Source organism: Telmatherina bonti (genome assembly GCF_933228915.1).
Source record: "Telmatherina bonti genome assembly, chromosome: 20".
In the NCBI taxonomy this organism is placed as follows: domain Eukaryota; kingdom Metazoa; phylum Chordata; class Actinopteri; order Atheriniformes; family Telmatherinidae; genus Telmatherina; species Telmatherina bonti.
The window spans coordinates 33539222-33552330 of NC_136618.1; the positions used below are offsets into that span (position 1 = coordinate 33539222).

The 13109-nt window shown below is 41.5% G+C and overlaps 1 protein-coding gene across 1 annotated transcript; it reads right to left on the reverse strand.

Moving 5' to 3' along the window:
• Positions 1-6836: 6836 nt before the first annotated feature.
• aoc1 (amine oxidase copper containing 1) lies at positions 6837-13109 on the reverse strand (the record flags this gene model as incomplete). Its single annotated transcript, XM_079260013.1, has 4 exons — positions 6837-7106; positions 7470-7599; positions 10161-10449; positions 11576-13109. The coding sequence occupies 4 exons, from the start codon at positions 13107-13109 to the stop codon at positions 6837-6839; spliced, it is 2223 nt and encodes a 740-aa protein (XP_079116139.1).

Consider the following 13109-nt stretch of genomic DNA (forward strand, 5'->3'; position numbering starts at 1 on the left):
GACTGGAGAGAGACTTGGCCTTGCAAAAGGTTTCATTCACAAAGTAAAAACCAGGGAGGGTGTTCAGCCTGTTCAACAAAAGTTACGAAGGCTCCCGTTATCTGTCAGACACTCTGTTTCTGCTGAAATCAAGAGACTACTTGAAATGGATGTGATTGAGAGGATCGATGCATCTCCGTAGGTGTCACCGATTGTGGTCACACTCAGAAAAAATGGAAAAGTAAGGATGTGTGTGGACTATTGGGAGCCAAATAAAGCCATCATAATGGACAGTCATCCACTTCCGCATATGGATGACATTTTCTCTGACATGCGTGGAGCCACGTTTTTTTTCCACTATCGACCATCAGGCCCTGACTACACTGCTGGCTACAAAAGGGCTTGGACGTGCCGGAATGCGCATTGCACGATGGTCAGCCAGGCTTCTGTGTTTTACATATGATGTGGTGTACCGTGCTGGTGCACAAAATTGCGCTGCAGACTGTCTTTCCAGGCTGCCTCTTCCATCAGTTGAGAATGGAGAGTCAGTGATGGAGCCCGAGCTGGTTGCTCTGCTGGATACGGAACTGAAAGCTCTCTCACTCAAAGACTTCACAGTGGCATGTGAGACGTGTCCTGAGCTTACTGCCCTGAGAGTACAGATGGAAAGGGGATGGCCTAAGACAAACAAGCCTCTTCTTGAAATTCTCAAGTCTTACTTTGCTATCAGAGATGGACTCTCAACCCAAGACATGATAGTGTATAGAGGTCCTCTGCGACGACTGGTCCCTGTGGCCCTTAGAAAGCAGCTTGTTAATCTGGCACATGAAACCCACCAAGGCATAGTCCGCACTAAGCAGAGGCTGCGGGACTTATACTGGTGGCCAAGCATGGACATGTGCGTGCAAGAGAGCATCAGTTCATGTGTAACATGTCAGACAAATGACAAAAGTGCTAAAACTCATGCAGCGCCACTCCAGCCAGTCCGGCTGCCTGATGCCCCATGGCAGAAGGTGGGAATTGATATTGTTGGTCCATTTGAGTCATCATTTTGGGATTGCCGTTATGCTGTGACGTTGATAGACTATTACACTAAGTGGCCAGAGGTTGCTTTTACTCCTTCCATCACCACTGCCGCAATCACAGATTTCCTGTCCACAGTGTTCTCCAGGCTTGGTAACCCTATTGAACTCACTGATAATGGGACGCAATTCACATCACATGACTTTGCAACATTCCTGGAAGTGAGAGATATCAAGCACAGGAAGGTGTCTCTCTATTATCCTCAAGCAAATGGAGCCATAGAACACTGGAACCACGTTCTTAAGGAAACCCTCCTTACAGCTGAGCAGGAGAGAAGACAGTGGAAACCTTTCGTGCAGAACTTCCTGCTCACATACCGTGCAACTCCACAAAGCACCACGGGCGTGTCATCATATGAACTTATGTTCAACAGAAAGATGCGCACAAAAGTGGATATTGGCCCAGCGAGTAAATCCCCACCACTACAGGAGAAGCAAGTGCGTGACCATGTCTCCGCCAGACAGAATGCATCAAAAGCCTACACAGATCTTAAGAGAGGTGCACGGGTGCCAAAGTTTGGAGAAGGGAGTCTTGTGAGAGTGAAGAAACCTTTCCATGTAAAAAAGGGAGTGTCAAAGTTTCATCCACCTGCCAGGGTGATCCAGAAGGCGGGTGCAAGTTCCTATGTGCTGGAGGATGGACGTACATGGAATGCTTCTCACCTCTCTCTGGTTCCCCAAAGTGCACAGGACACTGCCACAGGCGCTGCTGTTCTGGTCCCAGCCCCTGAGCCAGAGACTGCACAACCACTGGTTGACAACATGCCCAGACCCGCTAGGGTCAAGAAAAAGCCTGCTTGGCTTAATGACTATGAACATTAATTGGGAAATGCTAAAGAGGAAAACATGCTGGAAACTGAATATGTTGTTTGTTATACCTAGCAAAAGTTAATTACAAGTTGGTCTGTCATGGTACCTTTCTGTTGATGTATCTGTTAGAAGTAGCTATAAATGTGATCTGCTGATAACAGATTTATTTATGCACCTTTAAGTTGGAAGTGACGTCCAAGTTAAGTCCCCTGCTCTCAGTAACATTGATTAGTATAGAGCATGGCTGTTAGGGTTGTACTGTGGTTACTAAAGCAAAGAACAAGTAAATGTGTTCTGTTGAGAAATATATCTAAGATTTAAGTTGCACTGTATTAAGGCCACGTTCTCACTGCTTAGATGCTGTCATGATCAGTAAGCTCATTAAACAAGGGGGAAATATGTTGTGTCTTCAGTTACTACTCCACAACGCAAGGTGGCACTGTAGACCAACTAATGATGTTGACAAGTTGTCTGTGTTGTAAGAGAAGAAGAATAAAGTGTGTATATATATATATATATATATATATATATTAAAAAAAAAAATGAAAAAAGGAGCGTTCTCTTTTTGATGCTTAACACCCCGACGTTTGTACCAGTTACCGCCGATTACAACAATGTATTACATGGTGTAACCATGTCGTTTATAATAGTTGTTTAATTTCAAATATTGTATGTTTGTGTTCGCTTTGTAATTAGTTAATACTTAGGAATTTTAAGTTTCATTTATCACAGAGTTAAAGAAATGTAAAGTATTTGTGCTTTTATTTTGATACACCTAAAGTTATTTACTGTTGGGCTGCTCTCGAACATAGTAAGTGAATGAAACTTACCATTAGAAAATTGATATTTCCTAAGTGTTTTGAAGTGAACAGGCAGACTAAGGTAACAAGATGCCCAAGTCAAGTGAGCAGGTTGAAAACGATGTTAGCATTAAAGATTTACCAAGAAATGGTAAAAAGGATGATGATGCTGAACCTAAGTCAGATGATGGTGCTGAATCTCAACAAGATAATGCACATCGGCCAAGAAAAGGGTTCGAACTCTAACAGAGAAGGGCAAAGCAATGCAAGATGTATGAACAAATCGCTACAACAAAGGTTTGGCTACATTTATGACAAATGGAAAGCCCACGTTAAACATGCAAATCAACCCCTATCACAAAGAAAAGAGCCTTTATCTGATGATCTGCTTCATGATATCATTGGGGATGTCACAAGTCTTTCTACTGATGTCCAGAAAGTTTATGATGAATTACGGGAAATATCATCTCCTGATCAGGAAACTCGTCGAAAGGTGGATCTGTGTGCAGAGATTTCCAAGTTCATTGTATCCAGAGCTTCAGAGCAACTGAAAGGGAAGATTCCAGAAAAGGGTGACCAAGAGTGGCCAGAAGCAGGGTCTGTCTTTGATTCTAGTAGCTCTGAATCAAGTTTAGGTTCTTCTGCACTGAAGGGACCATCAGAACATTCGAGCTGGTCCTCTGAGAGGCGACAAGAAGCTGCTGCTGAGGTTGCTGAAAGCCAAGCTGTGCTGAAAGTATTAGAAGAACAAGAGAAAGAAGAATTTTAAATACAGCAGTTAGAAGCTGAGGTTAAAAGAAAAATTGCTGACCAAGAAGCTGCAGTCATTAAGCGTCGTTTAGAATCGGAAGCAGAGGAAGTGAAACTGAGGTTAAAGAGAGAAGAGGAAGAAGCTGAATTGAGAGCTCAGATTGAAGAGGAGCACACAACTCTACAAAGAACCCTGGAGGGAAAACAGAAGGATACAACATTTGGAAGATGTAAAAGCTCTCAATGCAGCATGAGCAAGGATGGAAGTTTATAAGCAGGTGCAAATGATAGAAGATGATCTTGGAGAGCAGAGAGACAAAATAGAGCACGACACCTTAGCCAAAACCAAAGTTTCCATTCCTACAAATCCTCTACTTCAGGATATTTCCACTGCATCACCAGCTGTGCCCACCTCCGCAAATGAGAGTACGGCAGAGCTCGTCAAAGTGTTAGCAGGTGCTTTAAGTGCCAACAGAATTCCTACACCTGAACCTTCAGCATTCAGTGGGGCCCACTTAAATATGATGACTGGAAACTTTCCTTTGAAACACTGGTTGATCAGAAGAACATTTAAGATAAGGAGATTTACTACCTCCGCAGATATGTTGGTGGGTAAACCAAGAAAGCAATTGATGACTATTTCCTTATTGGAACAAAGTCAGCCTATGTAGCTGCATGAAAGGAAGCTCGTTCAACTGCTGAGAATGCAGAACTTGTGAGGACCGATGAAGAGAGTTTATGAAAAAAAATAAAATAAAATTTATATATATATATATATATATATATATATATATATATATATATATATGCATTATTTTAGTCTGCCTGCACACGTAGTTCGCCTAATAAGTTCATGTCACTTGGTTGCGGACGTCACCGTAGCAACACGTTAATCGGCTGGTTCAGACCAACTGGCTTTTGATAGATGAATAAAAGAAACGCTTTAGCTTTTGGTTGACAGCAGTTGTTCAGCATAAAAATCACTGCTCTAATAACCTGGCCTCTGCCGGCCTACTATTTACGTGCCAGACCGTATTACGTCATCACGTCTGTTGCCAAGCTCTATACAAATGAGTAAATATGAATAAGGTAATGATAAAGTAAATATCAAGAATATATTCCTTCATGCTCTGAATGCCACTGTGACCAACTTTTTGCAGCTCCTAATTCCACATTTGGTGTGAAATAAACCCTTCCAAAATGATCAGAGGTGAAAATTCCTTGTCCAGAAAAGTCCAGTCCGGCAGCTGGTCCGACCAAACCAGCTGAATTTAATGAGCAGAGTTTATTTCCCAGGTAAACGAGCCTGTTAGTGAAAACACCTGTTCTAAATGTACACGTAGATCCAAAAACATGGCAGGACTTTTACTTTCTGGACCAGGAATTTCCCCCTCTGAAAGTGAGCCATAATCACTTGAATGAACTGTTTTATCACATACCATGTAATCAAACCGCCTTCATCCAATTATTTACACCGGAAAGTTCATAATTGAGAATTCAAATTCCTCATTTAAAGAGCAGCTGAGACTGAGATTTTACTCTAAGCAAAAAAAAACCTGCAGTTCTGATTCTTCATTCACTCAGCTAAATGGAGGAAAATTAATCCTGATTTCTCTGATTAAACAAAGTCTGACCAGAATAAGTCAGAAATCCTGGTTTGGAGGTTTGATATAATGAATTAAACTGATTACTCAACAAATGTACATTCAGATTTTATTGATATTGCAGAAATCTACATTTTACATGATATATTTTTTCATGTTTCAATTTTCTCACATACAGCTTGGAGTGTCTCTCAGTACCTCTAGGGGGAACGATGACCTAGACAAATCATATCTTTTCAATGAAGTAACCTTTGCAACCTTGGTCAAATATCTCATCTGCTGGTTATTTTCAACAAGTGTGACTTCTACCGTCCTTCATGCACACCACTTGCTGTGCTAAGGCCATGACCTTTGGGCTTGTTCCACAACAAGACCCCAGAGGTCTACAGCTGCCCTGTTAATGCCTGACTGGGGTTTTTAGTACCTCCATGAGAATATAAAGAAAACCTAAAACTAGTTCCTATTTCCAGCCTCTGAATTTGACTTCTTCTGCATTGTCTCAGGATCCAACAATGCTATTAATAAAGAAACCAGTAGATGGCATCAAGGCGCCATCAGAGTCACCAGGCCTCTCCGCAGCAAACCCTGCAGGAGTTCTCATGCTCCACAAGCTGCTGTGGGAAATGTCTTTGTGTTTTAGAGTGGAAAAACCTGAACACAGTCTGTATGTGGAGGCTTTATACACAATATATCTGTTAATCAGTATTGTGGAACATATTCTCAGTCATTTGCTTGTCCTGAAATGACAAACACCCTGCAGCGTTTTACACAAACTGAACAAACTGTGTTTTAAGCTCAGTACTGTTTTATAGTGGTGATGTCAAGACCTTTGCTAAGCGTTTACCAGCAGGAATGCTTGTAAATAGTCTTGGTTTTTTAGCTTCTATTTGTTGTCCTCTTCTCTCATGTTGTCCATTCAGGAAGTGCATGTTCAGCTCTCATCCAGCTTTCAGCACACTCACTGTAAAACGTCAGCACACACATATAAAACAGGGTTTTGATTGTGAGAATTCTGCCAACACCTTCTGGCTGAATTCCTTTTCCTTAAAGCGGATCCACTATTTACTCTTCACACAAATCAACTTTTCCTCTAAAAACTTTCACACCTTGCATCTGCAGAGGGAAACATATCTGCTTATTCATCACTGTTTGGTAAATCTGAGTCAAACCAGCACGCGAGACGCGACAGAACAGTCTAATTTATTGGAGAATGACTTTCAGGAGTGTGTACATACAGAGCACAGTAGTTACATGAGGCATTGACTCTGTACATCACATGTTGGGTTTCCAGGCCAACCACACAGCCAGGTGGTATCCTGAAGTGTTTGCTCAGGAGGATCCGGACTTTTGCTGTTTGCTTTATAAGGCCTGTTGTGTCTCCCACCGTGGGGGCAGGCAGAGGGTCCAAGCAGGGCGGATACAAACAGCTCTGTATCCTGAATGCTCGGTCTTGTTAAATCTCATCCATGGAGACCCAACATGGGATTACTAGAAACCTCAAAGCATCTCCTACTCTGACTGGCTGCTCATAGGTGTAGCTCGAGCTGGTCTGGGTCAAGGCCTTCAACATTTATTTTCTAATATCAGGCAAATAAACTAGAACTAGAACAAACATGAGTGAATGTACATGCATTTACATTTTATAGAAAAAGTCATGAAAACAGTGTTTACACAGTATATACTTCCCTTTTAAAGAGATTTATGAAAGATTTCTTATGATCATAAGGTAGATTTAATGAAAACATAAAAAACCCAACAGAAATGCGACATTACTTCAAATAAATCTAAATGAGTGTAATAAATGGACACTTCTAGACTCCTGCGTAAGTGCCATTGTAGAAGAAAGGCTTATCTGTCACACAGTGACCTACGACCTCAGGTGTCCATCTCTGGATCTTGGGTTTGCCATCCTTGCCCGGCCGGACGATGACCGTACTTCTAGATGCCAGAGAAGGATCTTCATCAAAGAAGTTGAAAGGTCGGAGGAAGAAGCCCACGGTGTTGCCGGGGGTTGCTGTGTTGGGGATGTCCTCTGAATGAGGCACATGTAGGAAGCCCACCGTCACCCAGGCTACCAGGTCCTGCACACACATGAACAGACATTACTAGGGAACAGAGCTCAGCTCAGCTCAACTCAACTTTATTTATAAAGACCTTTACAACAACAAGAGTTGAAACAAAGTGTTGTACACAAATCAGCCAAAATAAACACAAATCAAATGGTTTTTATCTGTATGTTATTGTGACCAGAACTGATGAGCACTTTCTAATGGGAAGGGGCAATTTAATAAAATTGAAGTAACTATGCTGGAAGCCTTACACAAACCCCCTCCCCCATCTGCCATTTCACCATTTTGGCTTTCCAGTTTGACGTTTATCTTTATGTTTGACTTGCATTGTGATGTAATATGTCTGTCTACTGTATATATGTGTTAAGGCTGCACCTGGTTTACTATGTCCTCATTGCTGATGAAGTCTTCAAAGGACACGACAGGTTCCCAAGGGTCATTCTGGGTGTAAATACTGCTACTGGTGGTTTCGCTCTCTTTATGTAGAGTCACAGCCAATGGATATCTGGAAGATTTAATAACCAAAACAATCAGTAACAAAAAGCCAGCCAGGTTATTAAACAAACTATCAACTTAAGAGCTGTTAGAGTAAGTAATCCGTGTGGTGAATGGATGAAACCTTCTCATCAGAGCTGTTCCACCTACTTCTTGTAGTTCAGACTATGTGAAACAAACAGAGACTCTTAATAGTTTAACCAAATTAAATGAATTATTGAAGCTGTTAACGTGTGATTGAATTAAGATTAGTATGTTAGAATTAGTGGTATCTAGTGGTAAAGACTGGTATAGCAATGACTTCAAACACCAAGCACATTTGTAAATGTAGAGTGACCATCTGTGGCTAAACCTCTGCCAGACATGAAGCTGTTTTCATGTGAGTGAATCCAGTGGATTCAGGTGTTGCCATGACTGTAATTCAGGTAACTATTTCAATATTGTGTACAAAGTTGTCTTTTTAAAGGCCCATTTATGCTCTATGCTAAAGACAGACAGAGCTTTTGTCCATTTTTTTGTCATTTATGTGCAGAATTTGATCAGTTTTTGCAGTTGTTGCGGTCCATACTCAATAGGAAAAACGCAGTAGCATCAAATGAAACGTGTTGAAAGTATTAAACAGTATAGCTCATTGGCAGGCCGCAAAAAGAACAAAGAAGAAAAACCCACTATGTATTTAATGGCAACACAATCAACCACCATCAATGAGCTGCCTTTTTCATGTCTTTTTCTGAAAATGAACATTCTAATGACCTCCATTGTCACGACCCGAGTGGAAGGCCGTGACAACTATGAGGGAAAGCCACGCTGTTTATACACAAAAATATATTTATTAAAGAAAAGAGCAAAAGTATGCGTATGCAGTGTGTAAAAGTGGAAATCAGTGGTGTAAAGTGGTTGCAAGTTAGTGTCTGAACAAACCACCAACCAAGCTGCGGGTTGAGAGAGAGTGCGAGCAGAAAACCACAGGCCTATGCGCTACAGCCAGGTGCACTGATGTATGGAACCGCCCACAATACAGATAAAGACAATGATTAGGGCAAGGCCGTCACAACCATATTTACTATTGATTAAAACTGATATAGCAAATCGGAGGTGAGCTGGAACTCCTGCACTGCCCTCTGGTGGACATCCATGTCCATGTAAACGCACAATGAAATATGAGAGCAGTAATGTTTGACATTAATGTAACTAAATACAACATAAAGGAAGCATAAATCACCCTTAAGGTGTTACTTTTCCCAAACAGTGCTCCAGCATCTTTCAAACAAAGTTGGTACTGTAGTTTTAAAGCCGAGCGAGTTCTTACTTCATGCAGAATTGTTTGTCCTTCAGAGACACTGTCATGTACATGGACCCACAGCAAGTATATATCAATGGTTCATTCTAAGAAATGAAAAACATATCTGCTATTTATCAAAGTGATCAGAAACACAATTTTTAAAGATAGATGGATTTTTTCATGTCTTTGAGTTTTTATATGTTGCACTTTTTTTTTTAAAGGAAGCTGAGTCAAGTTTGTTGAGCTTGATACTTTAAAATCAGACTTACTTAAAATTCTTTTAATAGTCTGACTCAGACTCAATTTCACGAACAGTCTACTTAAAAGATTCTAGTCTTTCTAAAAGAATTAAACTAAAAGTAGCTTAATATTCACATTATTCACTTTAATATCTGTTGTGTAGTCTGAACTTGACCTTTTTCTGTTTTACCTGTATGATATGTATGTGCAGAGATTCTGAAATGGTGTTTTCCCATTACAACAGAGCTAAATATTTATTTGTGCGCTATTTTTATTAATAAATTTCTTTAACGGTGAGCAGTCTTTGTTTTTGTTCCTGTTTACATCAAAGTAAAACAGTTTTATCTTTTGTATTTGTTTCTTTTCTGTACTGAAATGGAGTTTCCAGTGAAAAACCGGATAAGTCTTTCCTGAATCATCCTTATAAGGACAGTGAAAGTGCCCCCTATAGCCTAACTATGACGAAAAATAGGATAAAACTAATATGTGTTAGAGCTCCATTTGGGATCAGTAATGCCTTTAAAGAGAGAATAAAACACATGTACAGTCATCACTGCACCTGTGACAGTGGTTACACTCGCATATCTTTGTTGATGGAAGAATTTTGGCTGCAGATGGCCACCATACATTCACAACTTCTCATGCCCATATTTACCATGAGATGTCATTAATTCATACAGTCCATACCTATAAATGAGCTCCTTCAATTTGTGGTGAACTAAAGCTTGTTATATCCTCCACGAGAAGCATGAACTAGGTTCTTGCTCTCACTTGTCAGAGCTCAAAAGCCTTGGTTAATAAAGGTTGCCAACATCTAAATAGTCAAGAAAGATACTGAAGGGTAAATTGCTTTATTTCTACTGGATATCTGACCCCAGTACAGAGATGAAACTCTTCAGTCTCACTGATATTTCATTTGTTTAGTCATGAGTTTAACTCTTCACTAGGACTTTATCAGGGGAAATGTGTTCAGGAAAGCGGCTTCTAGCAGTGGAAAACAAGACAACATGGTTTTGAGTAGTTCATCATGTTATTTGAAAGATTGTTACCTTGACCAGCTGATGCCAGTTTCCTCTCTCCAGCCTCTTGGAAGGACACTGTGTGCATGTGAGTTAAACTGAATCCGATAACCCTTCTGATGCCCCCATTTGTTTTTCTCATTGGGGTTATAAAAGTGCACATAGCGGGGAAACTTTTTGCCAAAGCGGAAGGCAGCAGATCGTTCAGTCTTGTGCTCCGTTCTGTGGAGTTTTGACTGGACGATGAAATTCTTTGGGCTCCATGGATTTGTGAAGTTGACGTACTTCAGATCGATCGACTCAAAGCTGTTTTTCTGACCTGTGTCAAAATAAAGACAAAGAGTTTAAAGAAATCAGTCATCCAGGGATACATTGTGTTTAAACATTCCACTTTGCATCACATTAAAGGTTATTTTATAGAAAGGACCATAAAATAAATGTATCTTTTACATGTAACATTGATCCCAAATAGCTCTGAGAAAACAAAATAGCTACAAAACAGAATCTTCAGTCCTGGTCCTTGAGGACCAGTGTCCTGCAGGTTTTCCAAGCATCCCAGCTCCAACACACCTGATTCAAATCAATGTGTATTTAGCGGATGTGTGCAGAGATTGTCAGAGTCTGAGTCTGGTGTGTTCCAGCAGGGACACTAGGAAAACCTGCAGGACACTGGGCCTTGAGGATCCCTGATCTGCAGGAGCTGATCAGCACTGGGATAGAGTGTGTTTAGGAAAAACACTGCAAGTAAATGTTGTTGTAATGAGAGTAAAGATTAAAATTAGTCTCAACTTTAAGCCTTTCATGCAAGCAACACTTTTTTTATGAGTTACATTAAGAAAACTTGATGTATGCTTCAGTCTGTACGATGCACCTGTTGTAATATGCAGTAGTTTTATTGTTCTGAATATACACCTGACCAAAAAAATAACAGTCAGAATCTTGTTTTATCGTCCTGTAATAAAATGTTTTCATAAATCTAAACATGTTAATTTGCATATATGTACGGTTTCTTACCACGGGAACTTATGTGGCCGATAGAGTAACATTTTAGGCATTTATCTTAAGAGGTTGGCTGGGATCTAGAATACCCCAGTTTAAATCACTGGGCTGCCTATGAAGGTGAACCACTGTGCAAGGCCTGGAACAGAACCCCCCAACTGGATTTAGTAGCGTAAGGTACTTCACAAAGAGATGGATGAATTATGATGCACTGGGCATTAAAAGGTTATCCCTTTTTAACTTCATCTTTAATATTGACTTATACTCATGAAGGTAAATCAATTCTGAGCAAAGATCATGTTTATGCTTAATGAAGTAGCAGATTTTAACAGCAGGGACATAGAAGGATTTGAGCTCTGGCCTCCTGCTTGATGGCTTGGTTGATGTCTTGCAGGTTGATTTGAAGGTGACCTAGAAATAGGCAGCTACAAAGCTATAATACTCACCAGAAATGTCCAGGTCCACTTTGTAATGGACCAGGTGTGTGTGCAGGTTACCCAGCACATAGTTGTACACCTTGGAGCCATATTGAAGTCCGTTAGGTGTAAAGAAGGTAGCATGGATGTATCCAGTCGCACTGACCTTTACCTCCACCACTCCATTCTGGTAGAAGAGGAAGTCCCAAATGTAATCATAGTTGTAAACCGTTGAGGTTGTCCGCATCACCAGCACAGTGTTCTCTAGCCCCCCGAAGAAGTTGTATCCTCCATCAAAATCAGAGTTGAAATGTCTCCTCAGAGGCATGGCGGTGGTCATCTCAAACACGCACAGAGCATTTTTATGGAGCACAGGTTTGTCTGTGTCAAAGTAGTGGTAAAGATCAATAAAGCTTGCGATTTCTGGACAGTCTATTCCAGGTGCCAGTTCATAGGTTGAGCTGCCCATCGCCCAGCCTGCATCAATGTACTTTGTTTGCATGGCAGCAGGAGTATCTCCAGCATAGAAGGCAACAGCCTCTTGGAGGCTGATCTCATAGGCAATCCTTTCCCCATTAAAACGGAGATCAAAGACCTGGAGCCCAGCTGATGAGCGGACTCTGTAGGCAAACGACCATCCAGCATACTCAACAAAGTTATGGTCAATGTGATAGCGGTGGCCCTGGGGCTCAACCAGCTTCGGCCCATGGATGTTAGTGGGCGTGTTGCTGTGACCTCGGGGTACGTAGGTGGAGAAAAAGTCTTCATTATCATGATCCGGCAATTTGATCTTCTCAATTTCTCCTGATTCATACTTTTCTTGCAGTTCTTCAACACTGTCAAAATACATGCTGTTGTACCAGACCTTCTCAACAGTCCACTTTTCTGGATCCAAATCCTGATGGTTGATCAGTACCTCAAATCCAATCGGGTGAATGAAATAGCCTTCTACAAATTTCTGCAGCATGATCCAGGTCCTCCTCTCACCTGGACCCAGACCACGAGGAGCGATGTCTGAGAAGGTCAGGCAGCGGTCAGAACAGTTACTGTAAGAAAACCCTCCTGTGGTCTCAAACAGGAGCTTGTGAGCTTTTTCTGCGATAGTCTTTAGCTTGTCCTCAAGGTGGCCATACTCTACTGAAGTGATTGGCCTTGACTCAAAGCGGACAGGTTTGTCCCCTTTGAAGGTTTTGACAATGTGGGACATCGGGAAGGGCATAGGACTCACAATGTACTCAGTAATGTTGGGCTTGGTCTGGTTGCCAAACTGGACGATCACGCGAGCTTGTCGTGGGGGTCTGGCCTGTCCACGGTCCAAAGCTTTCAGGGCTTGGTGCTTCTTTGGCAGATGGAGCTCCATCAGCAAGATGCTGTTCTTCTTCAGAGCTTTGTTACGGGCATGCGTGAGCTTCATTTCTGGGATACCATGCAGGTAGTTCCGTACATTTTTCATCTCTTGCACAGTGAGGTCAGCAAACATAGGGGCACCATGGTGAGCCCACTCTCTGGCGCTGGAAGCACTGCCACCAGCCAGACACATCAGCAACACAAAGATGAGCTCCAT